Raw genomic sequence first — 17,653 nt, 5'->3', positions numbered from 1 at the left:
ACAAAGCATGTATCATTACTGCTTACTTTTCTTTACACTTTTTGTGCTTGTGAGGCGTATTCTGTGGAGATAAGAAAATAATATTTATCTACCCAAAAGCAATATGTTATGCCATAGTAAAAGAAAAACAGTGAAGATGACACGAAAAAAGAAGAGGATGGCTATTAATAGGATACAAAGAAGTCAATTCAAGATGAAAAAGAACAAAATGTGGAAAGCGTTAGAAGTAAGCCATTTTTAAAGAAATCAAGTCTCAATTTGTTAAAATAAACTTTGATGAAAATGGATTTACCACTTGATTTTGTAACCTACACTCGTTGATAGTAGCCCACCGAGTTGTTCAATAGATTCTCTTGAGGTCTTCATACCTTCGATCTCTTCTTATACCCTTTGAAAGCAATCGACACACTTGATCACAAGATCCTTCTTAAAAATTGTGTTTCTTCAGAGTGTTTGAAATTGCCCGTGACGAGTTTAACGTCTTTCTTAGTGACCGTTTCTAGAGTTCGAGTGAATTACTATTTGCTTTCTCAATTTCTGTTCTAAAAAAAAAGATGTACCGCAGGGCTCTGCCCTCGGTTCCACCCCTTTCTTTTGCCCTAAATCTTCTAAATAAGATGAGTGAGTGATTAGTGTTCCTTAACGGCATGGCTGAAGCAAGAAATCTCTTTTAATTAATTTCAGTCACCTTATCCCAGATCTGAACCTTCTTCAAAGATTCCAATAGTTTGATAGCACTCCCCGAGTTAACGAATTTTCGAGTTTTTTCAAGTATTTATATTGTCTCTTCTCTTTCTTTTTTAGACAAATTAATCAAACCTGTTTTTTATTGCAATTCGATCTGGTATGGTATGTAGCATTGCTTTCTTCTCTTTTACATGCCAATTGCTAAGACTTTAAAATCGATCACAGTGTGTGGTAGTTCTCCATGGAATTCAATCGCTCCCAGTGCTAACCTTGAATTGTTTTTTAGTAATGCTTTTTTTTTCTTAACGCTAATCTGTTTATTCTTTCAGTTTCTATTTCCTATACTTTCTCCGCTTTTCCATATCCTATCTCTTTCCATTTTCAATTTATATCCCTACATTTTTATGGCACTTGGTATTAACCAAGTGACAAATAGCGATCGCAAATTTTGTCGGTCTGTCTGTCCCGGTTTTCCTACTTTAGGTTCCAGGTAAGCTAGAACAATGAAATTTGGCAGGCATATCAGGGACCGGACCAGATTAAATTAGAAATAGTCGTTTTTGCGATTTGGCCATCTGGGGAGGAGTGGGGGGTCAGTCAATTCGGAAAAAAATAGAAAAAATGAAGTATTCTTAACTTACGAACGGGGGGGGGGGGGTCGGATCTTAATGAAATTTGATATATGAAAGGATACCGTGTCTCAGAGCTCTTATTTTAAATCCCGACGAGATCCGGTCACATTGGGGGGAGCTGGGGGGACCTAAAAATCTTTGAAAACGCTTAGAATGGAAGGATAGGGATGAAATTTGGTGGGAAAAATTAGCAGAAGTCCTAGATACGTGATTGACATAACCGGAACGGATCTGCTCTGTTTTGGGGAGTTGGGGGGGGGGTAATTCTGAAAATTAGAAAAAAATGAGATATTTTTAACTTACGAAGGAGTGATCGGATCTTAATGAAGTTTGAAGTTTGGAAGAATATTCTGTCTCAAAACTCTTATTTTAAATCCCGACTGGATCCGGTGACATTGGGGGGAATTGAGGGGGGAGTGATCGGATCTTAATGAAATTTGATTTTTGGAAGGATATCGTGTCTCAGAGCTCTTATTTTGAATCCCGACTGGATCCGGTGACATTGTTGGGAGTTGGGGGAACCTAAAATCTTGGAAAACGCTCAGAGTGGAGGGATCGGGATGAAACTTGGTGGTAAAAATAATCTTAAGTCCTAGATACGTGATTGAAATAACCGGAACGGATCAGCTCTCTTTGGGGGAGTTGGGGAGGAGGGTTAATTCTGAAAAATTAAAAATGAGGTATTTTTAATTAACGAAGGAGTGATCGGATCTTTATGAAATTTGATGTTTAGAAGGATATCGTGTCTCAGAGCTCTTATTTTAAATCCCGACCGGATCCGGTGAAGGAGAAGGTTGAGGAGAGGGCGGACCTAAAATCTTGGAAAACGCTTAGAGTGGAGGGATCGGGATGAAACTTGGTCGGAAAAATAAGCACAAGTCCTAGATACGGGATTGACATAAACGGAACGGATCTGCTCTCTTTGGGGGAGTTGGGGGGAGGGTTAATTCTAAAAAAAATAGAAAAAATGAGGTATTTTTGGCTTACGAAAGAGTAATCGTATCTTAATGAAATTTCATATTTAGAAGGACCTTGAAACTCAGATCTCTTATTTTAAATCCCGACCGGATCCAGTGTCATTAGGGGGGTGCGGAAATCATGGAAAACGCTTAAAGCGGAGAGATTAGGATGAAACTAGATGGAAAGAATAAGCACAAGTCCAAGATAGGTGACTGACATAACCGGACCGGATCCGCTCTCTTTGGTGGAGTTGGGGGGGGGGGGTAATTTGGAAAATTAGAAAAAACGAGGTATTTGTAACTTACGAACGGGTGATCAAATCTTAATGAAATTTGATATCTAGAAGGATCTTGAGCTTTAGAACTCTCATTTTAAATCTCGACCAGATCTGGTGACATTGAAGGGAGTTGGAGGGGGAAACCGGGATTCTTGGAAAACGCGAAAATCAAGGCATCTTACGAATGGGTGATCGGATCTTAATGAAACTTGATATATAGTAGAATTTTATGTCTCAGATGCTCCATTTTCAGTTCGAATTGGATCCGGGGACATACAGGTTTGGAGGGGGAAACAGAAATCTTGGAAACCGGAAATCTTGGAAAACCCTTAGAGTGGAGAGATCGGGATGAAACTTGATCGGAAGAATAAGATAGATACGAGATTGACATAATTGGTACAGATCCGTTCTATTTGAGGGAGCTGGGGGTTGTTAATTTGGAAAATGAGAAAAATTGAGGTATTTTTAACTTAAGAACGGGTGACCGGATCTTAATGAAATTTGATATTTAGAAGGAACTCGTGTCTCAGAGCTCTTATTTCAAATCCCGACCAGATCTTTTGACATTGGGGGGAGTTGGAGAGGGAAACCGGAAATCTTGGAAAACGCTCATAAATGTCGTAGATACGTGATTGACGTAACTGGACTGGATCTGTTCTCTTTGGTGGAGTGTTCAGTGGTGGGGTTCAGTGTTTTGGTGAGTTTGGTGATTCTGGACGTGCGAGGACGATGGAAATTGGTACGCGTGTCAGGGAGCTGCACAAATTGACTTGATAAAGTCGTTTTCCCCGATTCGACTATCTGTGGGGCTGAAGGGAGAGGAAAAATTAGAAAAATTGAGGTATGATCTTGATGAATTTTGATATTTAGAAGGACCTCGTGACTCAGAGCTCTTATTTTAATTCCCGACCGGCATTAAGCCTCTGATTTTCCTTTTAAAGCAATCTATTTATTCTGAGAATTTCGCTAGAGCTCATTAACATATAAGCTCTTGGCTCTTGGCTCTTCCGACCTCATCACAAGTGCCATATGAGCTCTTAGCTCTTGCTTTTTTTTAACTTTATCTGTTTGTTTACCTCCCCCGCATAAGCCTTTTTCTGGGACCAAAATTTTACTTGTAATCTGTATTCGTTTAATACAATAAATTGATTGACTGATTCATTGACCGAAAAGGTACAGCATCGTAAATCGTTATTTTAGCTCGTAATATAGTAGTCTGTTCCCTTGGAGCTTTTTCCCTTGATTTGATGTTCTTTTTTTTTCTTTTTTATTCTTTTTTATCTTCTATTCCCCATAACTTTTATTTCCCTTGATTTGATGTTCTTTTTCTTCTTTTTTATTTTTTCTTTTTTAACTTCTATTCCCCCTAACTTCTATTTCCCTTGATTTGATGTTTTTTTTCTTCTTTTTTATTCAAAGGGGGAATAGAAGTTAGGGATCAAATTAGTCGTAATAATTTGATTGGGACGCCCTAAAACTCTATTATTTTTTTATAATGTCTTTTTTTGTTTTTTATTGCTTACCTGACAGGAATCTTTACCTCCTTCTTTAGTGCCTGCACAGAGCATGGTGTCATCTAATGTGTAATTCAAGGTTGAATATGCAGTAGAACAACTTTTTTTATCAAACAAAGGAACTTTCACTTTTTGAAGTTCTTTCACAACTCTTCCAGATTCCTAAAATGAGAATGAAGTAAAAAGAAATTATGTTGTAACTTGCTTAAAAATCGAAGTAGGTGAGGAGAAGGTCTTGAACTAAAAATTTAAGATCTTGAAATTTTCAGCTGTAATTTACTCACTGGACAGATTTGTGTCATATAGGGAGTATTCAGCCTTTATCTCTGATGCGAAAATAAAAATATATTTTGTGAGGTTTTTGTCAAACTAATAGACATGCGCCACCCCGAGAAACTAAGCAGATTTCATCAGTCCGATTTTATCGGATCGGTTTCGTCAGTCCGTTTTCTGTGTCTCATTTGGTCAACAAGGGACTGAATCAAAATCAAGTAGCTGTGGTCGTCAAACCATGGCTAATTGTATAAATTAGGACGGATAGTCCGTCGCCCGTAGCCAAGACGGATAGTCCGATTGAGTGAGAGGCAAATCTGGCATTAATCCCCCTTATTAGGATTGTATAAGATAGGGTATATCCATAAATTCGGTGTGCTGAAAGCAAGACTAATTTGTGTGTGTGAGGGGGGGGGGGCTTAGTGCCATTTATGCGAATCTATCAAGAGAAAAGAGGTAATTACGAGTCAAATTTAGTGCAGTTGGTTTCTAAAATTCTACAAAGGGACCTCATCTTAAGGGCCCTCGTTTTTAAGGAAATACCTTTCTTCTTAGTCGCTCTAGGGTTTGTCTCGTCTAACTCTGGTTTTTAATCATTTTCTAAAACAAATGATATCTCGAAAACATGTATTCGTTTATTGTTCCCATCAAAGAATTTTCAGATATAAGTTTCAAACACACATGTTTGTAAACAGGGAGGGGCAAGGGAATAGAAATATCTTCAAGACAGCTCTAAATGACTCTCGGAGAAACGTTCTTTTAGAAAAACCCGAACCAAATTGCACTTTTTATATTTTCGACCCCTTCCCTAGCAGGATGTTCTTTTTTTTGTGTGGGACCAAAGCAACTTAGGCATTATAAGGTTTACTGAAAAATATCGTTATCCCAGACAAAATTTGCAGGATTTTTTTTCTATGGCAAACAAAATAAAACAGAGAGCTTGATAACACCAACTAACCTAAAGCACAGACTTGTCTATGCATATAATAGTTAAAAAAAGAGTAAAAATTAAAAAGATTAACCTGCTAATGAACTATAAAAGAGGTCGAAACAAGAAAAGGGAGATAATAGGTAAAGAAGCTTGAAAAACAAGGAGAGGAGGATAAAATGTTAAAGAGAGGTAACAAATGCAAAAATAGTAACAATGAAAAAAGAAAAAACAGCTAGTTAATAATTCTGCAATCAACTGAAAACCAAATATAAGAAAAGCCCTTTTTGTGATGTAAAGAATTTTAAAGCAGACAAAAAGCACGAAGCGTGGAAATGGGCCTACAAAATAAGGGGGAAAGGGGGTTTATTGTTGAGGTGCCTAGTTACCGAGGGTATCAAACTTCCTTCAACTTTTCTTTACAAGCATAAATGTGGACCCTGAAGGATACCATTCGAGGAGGTTCAAGGGGATTGTGGAAACCAGGGAAAATATATGTGTTTAATTATTAACAAGTGCTGATTTTCAGAAGTTTGAACAAAGTATAATCCTTCTCTACTTTAAAGTCATCAGTTGAGCCTCTTTTTTTATCAGGTAAGATTAAGCCATTTTACCCTGTTTATAAACAGTTTTTAGGGCACGCTTTTGATTTTATTCAATTTTATCGGAAGTTTTGCTGGAATGGGCAAAGTTCGGCACCGGATACAGACATATTGCAGCAACGATCTGACGCATTGCACAAAAATGCGGAGGGAAATGGCAAAAGGGATAGGTAAATTTATTAAAGAGGTCAAGGTGGGAAATGGAGGATTGTGTTGGTTTAGCTATAATAGAAACGCAAAGATTCAGCCTAGGATGACTAGATACAAGATTCCCGAGAAGTTTAATAGTAGCCAGGGTCATCTCAGGTGGAGTAGGATGGAGGAAGGTACATAAAGATTTAGGAGAACTAATGCCAAGGCTGCTAAACTTGGCAGAATGCACTTATCAAAATATTGTCCATTCGGAGTTTGATATAAGGCTAACTAATTGAAATGCTATGCTCAATTAAATCAAAAATCTTTTTCTGGTTAATAAAAATGAGAAACCAAATATTCACGTTTTCATATTTCTAATTATAATGCCGATCAAATGGATTCTGAAGTGCCATAGTTCAAAATTAGGCCTTAACTTTTCGTACTTCACAACAAAACGTTTGTTAAGTATAGATAATTCGAAGGCAAAGTAATTGGTCGCAATGCCCCCCTCCCTCCCCTGATGTGTCAAAAATTCGTGAAAAGAATTAGTTTTGCAAAGATTATTCGGAATTATGTTTGTAAAAATTTGAAAAAAGAAAAGATGTAGAGAAGGTAAGAAAAGATGATTCAGGATTCGTCATCCGAATTTCTCCAAAGAGCGCTGAATTTGGTAAGTTCTATTATTTTCTGCAATTTTGTGGCATCCAAACTGTGACCCCCATTCGTAGTTAAGATTTAGGACTGGATGCCAGGAAGATGTTCAGTTTTGCATCATTAGTAAATTAAAATTACAAAAGCTTGAACTTAAGTTGCTTTAGCGCTGATGGAGAATTTTTTATCTTGTATTTAAGCAAAACTAATCTAAAGTATATCATAGGCAGCGCAATAGCGCTGCCTAAGTAAAGAGTGATGCGGGCATAATTTGTTATTCATTTATTCATTTTTTTTTTTAGACCAGGACACTTCGTATAGAAGGAGATACTGTAGGAATTTCGAAAAGGGTTCATTTGATTCGAGAGGGTTAGTGCCCTTTTTAATAGGTGAAAGTGATTTGAGGAACAACCAGCCCCCCACCATATCCTTCACTTCTTCAAACACATCCAATCAAAATTCTGAGATAGCCATTCTGTTAAGCATATATGAAAGGTCAAAACGTTTCGGATTATTTTCAAAACATTTCAGTTCTATTGGCCCTGTTTACATCTAACTTTGAAGCTAGTAAGGAAAAACTTACCTGTGGTTTTCTAAATCTTTGAGAGAGTTTTTTCGGCCTCCTTTGGCCCAACTCATTTTTTTACATTAAGTTCCCATTGACTCATGGATTTGTGGCAGCAAGTTCAAAACTGACCAAGGACAATTAGTTCTAATTTTGGCTGTTTCTATTTGAGACACCAAAAACTGGCTTCAAATTTAATTCTTCTGTGATAGTCTTGAAACTCATAGGGCATTTAAACACCGCCGGATAGACCTCAATGAAGCGAAACAGAAACTGTTTAAAATACCTTTTGTTTTTAGTAAAATGTAAATGACACTCTGGCCTTTGGAGGGTTTAGGAGGTCAGTAGTTCCGTTTTTATTTAGCGCAATTTTTGTTTGCTTAAAGTTCGACTTGAATATTCATTTCTGTTCATTTTAGAACTCATCTATCCATCCGTAGAAATATCTGTTATCCTTAGGTTTGACGCAATTGTTCGTCTCAATCTCTTTCGTTTTGGGTTTCTTTTATTCACTCACAGTATTGCTTGTTCATTTTAAGCTTGTATTATTATATGACTTTATTTCTGCTTGTTTCAGGTTTTATTTCAACTCTTTGTTTTTCTTTAGAAAACTTGCTTTTTGGAAAACTTTATATAGATTAATTCCACTAAATGGTGTAAAAATATGTTTAGTTGTTTTTCAAATCTGAAAACCAAATGAAAACAAGTAAATAACATTAGGACGCAGAATGTATGGCCAACAGTTGAAAAGCCTTTGTCGGTCATTTTTTTTTTTTATTCTGAAAACTAAATTTATCCGCATAAGGAATGTGCACGTGACGACCACAGTATTATGGTGTCTAAAAAGTTTCTATAGGAAATTCCATCTCCCCGATTGTTTTCTCATTCTGTTTGGTCTAAAAAAATAAAATAAGAAGTTTGAACGCTTAAGAACTCAGGAAGAGTTTGCTTGTAGGGCAATAAGGCTTAAAATGAATTAACAAAACAAATGTTTGATTTCAATTCTTTGTTTTTCTACTAACTGAAGAATATTTCTCAATTGACTGGTTGAAAATTATTGCATTTGAAATAATTTATTTATGCTTGGATCTCTCATCCTGATCCCCCCCCCCCTGTGAATAGAATTGGCTCATCTCGTCTTATTCTGAAAAGTGGGAGCTATTAAAATTTATAAAACCCTTCGCCTAGGAAATAAACATCTCTTGGAGTTATAAAACTCTCCTCCTAGATGGCTCTATTCCTTCACTGTGTATCTCCTGCATCAGATCTTTGATTGCGCCTAGTTGTCTTGTTTCCAGGGGTGCAGTAGACTGAAATAGTCCTAATAGGGTACCTGAAAAGTCAAACCCTGAGATATCAGCCCTTTGCAATTTATCTGCTTCCTTACTCTACTTGATGCGAGACAGACGTGTTTTAACCTAACAACTGTGTGAATTTTCTGCAAGTTTATGGTTTACCATTGGAAGTATATAATGCTTCTTGTCTTGAAGTTACTCGCACTAATTATCTTCATAAGTATATTTGTAAGTAAAACAGTTCAAAATAGGGATGAAACCTTTTTATTGACAGTGAACAGATACAAAATTTAACTGGATATTTCGAACACATATACAGTGTTCATCATCAGCAGTAAAACTGCTGTAAAACTGAGTTTTACTCCTGATGATGAACACTGTATATGTGTTCGAAATATCCAGTTAAATTTTGTATCTGTTCACTGTCAATAAAAAGGTTTCATCCCTATTTTGAACTGTTTTACTTTCGTCATGGTAAGGCAGTGTGGTCTTCGAAGTTATCTAAGTATATTTGTAGGTTGGAACGTTGAGCTCCATCTGACCACCATGCAATATTTAAAGTCTTTTAAGACCAGTTTCAGTCAAACAACAATAATTATTAAGACTAGAGGCATGTAAGGGTGTCGCTAGAGCTATAAATCATTTATAATTATGTCCTTTTTTTAATCAAGATAAACCATGTTTACTATAATCACTATTGTGATACTAGTTTATATGCACAGAGAATATAAGCTTCATCGATGTTGTTCCTCAGTCATATAAATCACCTTTGGGCTCAGAAAACAGAAACTCACTGTCTGAATTAAGAATTTACGAAGTTTCAATCCGAGACTTGATACTATTTTATATGGAAAATTATAGGTAACTCTTTCGGTTTTTGATTGAAAGAGTGGCCGATAATTTTAAATAATAAAATCAAAGTTCCGAATATGATTTCCCAAATTTATCTCTGATTTCACCATTTATATAAATCAAATTGGCTCAAAATTAAATTTGTCATTTGATAAATTGGCCTGTTGCAAGATTAAGATTTTAAAAGAAAAGCCTTTCTTATGGAAGTAAAGAACGAACTTAAAACGAACAAAAATTATTGCCTTGCAGCCTATGAAAAATATGTCCAAATAAACTAACATTTTTCAGATACAGTACATGCAAATCTACTGACGATGTTTTCCTATGTTTAAAGGATTATGCATAGTTAGGGCTTTACTGAAAGCATAAGAAACAAGAGTGCTTTATTTTCATACAGTAAAGATATCTTAAAACGCTTTTTCCTGCTAGTATACAAAAATAAGACTGTATTGTGTTGTGCTCTTAGTAAAACTGTAGTTTTGCATAATCCTACAAACATAGTCAAATATCATCAGTCGGTCTATTGGTACAAATTTTGACATTATACGTTGCAAAGGTGCGAAGCAGTAATTTTCTTTTTTTTTTGCTTCAACTCAGCTCTTTACTTTTAACAGAAAATATTAGCTATTTTATTTAAATTTTTGGTGTTTTTAGTTTTAAAAGTGTATATACAAAACTAGAATAATGCACTTAGATATCACTATTGGCATATTTTGCACATATCACATTTTCATATTATGCCTGAAACGTATACAAGAGTAAAGATTGCAGGCTTTCTTGTTAGCTGCTAATTATCTGGTAGCCCGTGGAAACGAATGTGTTAGCCAACAAGAATTGTTAGCTGACAATTCTGCAAAATGTATTAGTCGCCGGGAAATGCAAAAGAAAGAAAAAAGATCGGTTTCAAAAGGAATTCATTGTAGTCAAAGAAGCTAACACAGTAATGGAGCCCTTAGCCGCATCTCTACGATTTTCCACTAGCCTGCTTGCACTGGGAGGAGAAAAGTGGCACGTCACGATTACTGAAAAATTCAATTGTCTTATTTTTTCAGGCGTGGGACAGTAAACTTATGTACTACGGTTTTGCAACGATATCGATTTCAAAGGTGTGCACTTTTCACTTTGAAAAGCTACATCATTATTGAGGGGCTTTGGGCCCTTTCGGAATTGACAAAACGCAGTTTAATAATTAAAACTTATTATTCTACCACATCCTTACAATAGTTAATATCTCTGCATTAACATCAACTACTTTTTTTCACTGTATAATTTCTTTGAAAACATGTTTAAAAATTTCGGTTGATGGTTTGCTCTTTACTAGAATGATGCAACCCTGATGGGAGACAGTAAGCCTCCAGTTAAAAGTTTAGAAAGTGTAATCTTCATGCTTCCTAGCCTTCTCCATTCTAGAAATGACACCAAAAGTGCCATACGGCCCTCTGTTCTGGCACTGTCACAAAAGAAATCTATAGAAAGTACGTACTTATGTATGTGCATTAGCTCTTCAAATGAGCCGTTGACCATATCTCTAAAATTTCTCAGCAACCTTCTAGAACTGACGGAAAAAGATGGATACTCATGCTAATGATTAAAAAAAACCTATTTTTCTATGTTTTCAAGGGGAGGGGACTGGAAGTCCACAGTTCAGGATGTTCAGCGACAGCGATTTTGATTATGTACTTTTTATTTCAATTCGACATCATGTTTTAGGGTATTCAGGCTTTTCCAGAGTTCGAAAAAAAATTCATAATTGCAAATTATTTTGATTCACCTGAATAAGATTTCTTATTTCTGAATCAATGATTATTGGGATTTTTTCTATAGACAGCTTCTTAGGAACCTATTTTTAAACTTTCATTTACAATAAGCTGAGGTTAACCACTTACTAAGTTCCAGCTATTGCTGGAACCATTATTTGGGAGCGTAAAATGAACAATAAAGTAATATGACAATTCAAGCTTCTAAAGGCCAGAAATTATGTCAGTGAATAGGTGAAACCCAAAACGCACGTAAATTAAAATGAATGAAGCACATCAAACTTGAAGATAACACATACTATTATCCTGGTTCATTTTCAGGCCCTATTTTTCAGGGGGAGCACGGCCCCAGAATTTTTATACATTAGGTTCTTCTTGGCCTAAGGGCTTACGGCTGTAATTTCCAAATTGACCAGAAATAAAGAGTTACGACCACCCCTTCCATACGAAGTGACCCTGTGAAAAGAAAGCAATAAGTAAATACATAGCTTTTGATGGAGAAAAATATACGTTACCGATGTTGCTCCCCAGCCAAAGACTGTGCAATTCTGATCATCTTCGCGTTTACTGCAACTCTCTGGAAGTTCAACCGTATTGACCTTTCCAAGAAGAAAAGGGGCTGCGAGCTAAAGATACAGAAATTAGAGCAAGTAAAATTCGGATGCTCGAAAAAAAACATTGTCTTTTTAAAACTTATATAGTTTTATATATGCAGGAAACATTTTCCCAATGGTATGGCAGGATATTTTAAGACTTAAGTATAGTATTAAAACTACTGAAATAATACTATTAAAGCACGGAAAATACTAAAGAAAAAACTTGTTGCAGCATTCCATACCCGTAGACATTCCTGAAATGTAAGCGAGTCTTTAGTTATTTTTTTTTTCTCTTTCTCCTTTTGTTCCTTTCCTCTTTTAACTCTTTACACTCTTTTCTTGATCACGTTTTGCTTTTAATAAACCTTTCTTTCTTATTTTTAATTCACATTTTTCCTTGACAAAATTTATTGGTAATATAAAAAGAAGATACCTTGATAATACTACTATTTAACCGATAATTGCCAAGATTCTTTTTATGTCCTCTCCTCTTCTTTTACAACACAAAATAAGACACTCAAGTTACATGGCCAAACTAACTTGGTCAATTTTGGCCATGATGTGACAGACAATTGTGAGAATTTTCAAACATAGACTGTACTGCCAATTCTGGCAGTAGTCATTTTTAATCAAAAAGCCTCTATGCCATCTAGTTTTCCCAAAAATAATTGCAATTGTGACGTAGTTAAACCACCTTCAAAAATGTACAGTATTTAACTTCATAAAATATAAATTAAAAAAATGAGGCCATGTGGCTTTGAGTTTATATCAAGTAATACTAGATCTTTAAGGTCAGCAGCCTCAATTCATGAAATCTGGGGGAGGAGGGGGTCAAAGGGTGTTTTTTAATATCGAGGCAAAAATTGCCGTATTTTTCAATTCTTTCAATGAAAATACTAAAAAAAGCGTTTTCAGTGAAAATACCCCAATAATAGTATTCTTAAAAATACAATAGCGGGAGGGGCCAAATTGGAACAGAATGCCTGCCCCCTTCAATTGACGCTAAAATAACACCAAGACGTGACTAAAATAACATAGATGTTAAAAGCTTTATGGTCCAATTATTTCTCTGGGCGAATATTAGATGTAACAAGCAGAAAATAAAAAAAAAAAAAAAAATCGTTGAAGCTTTTCTTCTTTTTATGGCACTTGGTATATAACAAGTGACATATAGCGATCGCAATTCTGTCTGTCTGTCGGTCCCGGTTTTGCTAGTTTAGGCACTTCCAGATAAGATAGGACGATAAAATTTGGCAGGCGTATCAGGGACCAGGCCAGATTAAATTAGAAACAGTCGCTTCCTCGATTCTACCATCTTGGGGGAGTGGGGGGGGACGTTTAATTCGGAAATAATAGAAAAAATTAAGTATTTTAGACCTACGAACGGGTGATCGCATCTTAATGAAAAGTGATATTTAGAAGGATATTGACATTGGGGGGAATTGGAGGGGGAACCTAAAATCTTGGAAAACGGAATGAAACTTGGTGGGAAAAATAAGCAGAAGTCCTAGGTAAGTGATGTGACATAACTGGAACGGATTCGCTCTCTTTGGGGGAGTTGGGGGTAGGGTTGATTTTGAGAAATTAGAAAAAATGAGGTATTTTTAATTTACGAAGAACTGATTGGATCTTAATGAAATTTCATATATAGAAGGACCTCGTAACTCGTACTTTATCTCTTACTTTAATTCACGACCGGATCCATTGTCATGGGGGAGGGGGGAACTGGAAATCTCGGAAAACGCTTAGAGTGGAGAGAAAAAGATGAAACTTTGTGGGAAGAATAAGCACAAGTCCTAGATACGTGATTGACATAACCGGACTGAATCCGCTCTCTTTGGGGGAGTTGGAGAGGTGTTAATTCGGAAAAATTAGAAAAATTGAGATATTTTTAACTTAAGAACGGGTATCCGATCGTGAGGTATTTTTAAACTTGATATTTAGCAGGAACTCATGTCTCAGAGCTCTTATCTTAATTCTCGACCAGATCTGGTGACATTGTGGGGGGGGGTAGAGGGGGAAACCGGAAATCTTGGAAAACGCTTAGAGTGGAGAGATTGGGATAAACCTTGGTGGGTAGAATAAGCAAATGTCGTAGATACGTGATTGACGTAACCGGACTGGATCCACTCTCTTTGGGGGAGCTAGGGGGGTCCAGTGCTTTGGCGAGTTCGGTTCTTCTGGATGTGCTAGGACGATGAAAACTGGTAGGCGTGTCAGGGACCTGCACAAATTGACTTGATAAAGTTGTTTTCCCCAATTCGACCATCTGGGGGTGGGTTGAAGCGAGAAGAAAAATTAGAAAAATGAGACATTTTTAACTTACGAGTGGGTGATTGGATCTTAATGAATTTCGATATTTAGAAGGACCTCGTGTCTCAGAGCTCTTATTTTAAATCCCGATCGGCATTAAGCCTTTGATTGTTGTTTTAAATTAATCTTTTAATTCTTAGAATTTTGCTAGAGCTCATGCTATATGAGCTCTTGGCTCTTCCGACCTCGTCACAAGTGCCATATGAGCTCTTAGCTCATATTTTTTCTTGTCATCTGCGAGCAAATGGTTGTCGTAAAATTTGTGTTATATTCGATGTTGCTTTATCAAAACATGCAGCATGCTCAAAGAAATCTCCGGGCCTACTTTAATGCAGTGAGTGTTCCTACGTTCCAGACAGTTCAGGAATAAAACTAAGATAATGCCTATCTGGAAGGTCGTCGACGTCAACGAACACGTCCCAAAATGTCAAAGTGACCAATTTGGTGAGGTTAGACGAATGTTGTTGAAGTGCAGAGAATAGCGCAAGGGACTGCATGATTAGCGGATTCATTTCACATAATTATAGCATAAAGATTAGAACTTCACGGCCTAACTTACAATTTTTCTCTAGAACACCTTTCATAAGAATAGAAAAAAGCACGTGGTAGTCTGGCTAAAGCCTTTCTCTTTCTGCCTTGCAAAATAACAATAAAATATTTTGTTTTATATTTCTGAACTCTTTATTTATAAAATTAAAGTCGCTATTAAGAAATTACACACTTGAGACAACGAGTCCCTAGAAAAAAACTGTAGTCAATTGTAATGCCCTATATGCTATCTCAAAAAGTGCCTAGCATCATCTCGACACCGAAAGAACTTATGCCTGAGGGTAAGGTCTCAGAGTATTTGTAATAAAGTTACAAGTGTAACCCCATTCTGTATCATACCCATACTCAGATATAAAAAGGGAAAATTAGTTTTCTTCATAATGACTTGCCTTGATAATTGCCATATCGTGCGACAATTTTTTAAATGAATAGTTAGGATGAATAGTAATCTCCGCAACTGCTCTTTCTTGAGTGTAGAATTCCTTTTTGCTCAAATCGTGTAATCCTGCAAGTACTCTTACTGCACCTGCAGTTGTCCTAGAATCACATGACTTCATTAATACAGGAGCAGTTTCAAACAAGACCAATTTCACATAACCTCAGCAGGTCCAAAATGCCGAAGCTAATGCAGCCATTAAAAGTCTTGCATTTATTTATTCATTTATATTAGTAGTGATGGGTCTCCAGATCCATGCTTACACACTTATTTGGGCACTAAAGCATCCCTATACTAAACTGGAGCATTGACCTACTTACATAACCAGCCGCCCAGACAGGTATCCGACGCTTTTGGGTGTATGACCTACTATTTCCTGTCCGGGCATGATTAGCAAATATTCGATCTTCTATGAATAGAAGTGATGTCCTGTTATTATAATACTTAATATTTGAGTCATGACAATTATATGAATAATTTTTTTGTCTTTTGAAAATATTGTTTAGTATCAGAGTATGCATAAAGTTGAAATTAATAAAGTCGTATATATTTCAAGCAATGGTACGACAGCCCTTGTTCATCCAAAACCCAACCTCTAATGCCCCCTCCCCTCGAATCTTTTCCCCTCCTCCTTTTTTATACCTAATTTTTTTAACTTAATTTCTTTCTTAACTTTAATTTCTTTTTACTTCGAAGTTTTTTCAACTTTCTTTAATATCTTAAAATGACAAAACATACTTGAAACAAAAAAAAATCACTTGATATTTTCGAATTACAAAATAAAGAGGGTATAGATATAATAGTCATATTTTTTATGCAGAAAAATGATGTTTGTAGTAACACTTTTCATTTTTTTACTTAGAATTTTTGGGCTGAATTTTTGGCCTTTTTCTCATGTCTTAAAATGACATATAATATACTTAAAATAAAAAAGTTATTTGTGATATTTTTCGAAATACGAAATGAAGATGGTATAGATATGTTAGTCGGGACTTTTCCTATTAAAAAAATAATGTGTGTACTGTCATTTTTTTTGCTTAAAATTTTTGGGTCTTAAAATTTGGCTGATTATGGCAGTACCTACTTTATTGTATGTTTTCAAACAGTATTATTTATGCATTTGAGGGAGAAACACTTAAATCATATTTAAGAAAATGATAATGAATCATTCCAAGAAAGTGTGTGCACCTGATAAAGTTATTGTTGCGTTGAATGCTGACAAAGACAAAGATTTGGACTATGAAACAACTAGTAGTGGTAACATTATTGGAAATGTATGTGTGCGTTGTCATGACAGTGACATAATAGAATCCTTAGGGCTACCGAAACAATTCAACATTTATGATGGTGGATATGTTAGAGTAACTTTTCCTGAGATGTTAGTGCTCAAAGAGAATGCAAACCTAAAACTATTAGTTGATGACGAAGGCCGGCTTCCTGCTGCTGCTGGTGGTAACATGTTACCTGTTGATATATCATATCGCAATCTTTCTGGTACTAGCATTGAAATGAAAGCAAAGTGAAAAAGAAATGCCTACTGCTGCACTAATGTAAAATGCATGTCTCGTCTATGTGCAAAAACTGCAAACTGTGCAAAGATAATGTGATAATAGACAGCGAAGTCAAAAGCAAAATAAAAATGGCATTGGCAGGCAATATAACAACGGGGTATAAAGAAGAATTGATGAAGAATACAAAGCGCATGTGAAGATTATTGCTACCATTGATTGTATACCAACAGATATAGTCAATGAACCCGATAATACCCTTTATGAAACTTGTGATGCGATTGTAGCTGAAGCCATGTTAAAATAGGTCTATGACTCCAAAATGGAATAAGAGTCATGTCAAGAGCATCCATTTTTATTTTTATGATGATATTCTCTACATCGTTATTTAAATAAAAATGATTTATGCATTACTTTGTTATGTTTCAATTATTTTTCAGGGCACAGTAGCAAGTTGAATATTTAGAATGTTTATTTGAAAAGTTAGAGATGTGAAAAAAGACAGTTTTACAGACATAGATACTACTAGTGGGCTCATAGCAGTATATTAGAATCTGAGATAGGTTACCAGAGCTTTTACCAAAGCCTGAGAGATATGAGCTGGGTTTTTTCCAAAATCCACACAGACAAGAAAACACCTGCTCAGACAAATAGGCACAAAGAGATAGAGAGAAGCAATCACCTACAAACACACAGAGACAGGCATACTAAGACAGAGGGTGAGACAAGCAAACAACTGCTCGGACACATATGGATAGAGAGAAAGAGAGAGAGAGAGAGAGAAACGCATACAAACACATAGATTCAGACACACAAATACAGATATGGGGAGAAAGCAAACACCTTATCAGATGCACAGAAACACACAGAGAGAGAGAGGGAGAGAGAGAGAAATGCAAACAGCCACTGAGATACACAGGCATATTGAGAGAGACGAGCAAACAGGTAGTAAAACACACAGGCAGAGAGGAAGAGAGAGAGTGAGACGAAAACATATGCAGATTCAGACATACAAATAGACATGGGGAACAAGCAATCACCCAATCAGATACATAGGGATAGTGAGAGAGAGAGACATCCATGCACTCAGATTCAGACACACAAAAAGACAAAGACATACACA

General features: G+C 36.1%; 1 protein-coding gene across 1 annotated transcript in view; it reads right to left on the bottom strand.

Moving 5' to 3' along the window:
* LOC136030098 (trypsin-like) overlaps positions 1 to 17,653 on the bottom strand; it is a 40,159-nt gene that overhangs the window by 530 nt on the left and 21,976 nt on the right. Inside the window, exons 3-5 of the mRNA XM_065708766.1 lie at positions 14,976 to 15,123; positions 11,644 to 11,754; positions 4,080 to 4,232 (exon numbers count right to left, since the gene is read on the bottom strand). Coding sequence (XP_065564838.1) covers positions 4,080 to 4,232; positions 11,644 to 11,754; positions 14,976 to 15,123 — 412 coding nt within the window. The remainder of the gene's footprint in view (positions 1 to 4,079; positions 4,233 to 11,643; positions 11,755 to 14,975; positions 15,124 to 17,653) is intronic.

Source organism: Artemia franciscana, chromosome 8, assembly GCF_032884065.1.
Source record: "Artemia franciscana chromosome 8, ASM3288406v1, whole genome shotgun sequence".
NCBI classification, from domain to species: domain Eukaryota; kingdom Metazoa; phylum Arthropoda; class Branchiopoda; order Anostraca; family Artemiidae; genus Artemia; species Artemia franciscana.
Note: the sequence above shows the minus strand (reverse complement) of the source record. Positions and strands in the feature narration are given on the sequence as shown.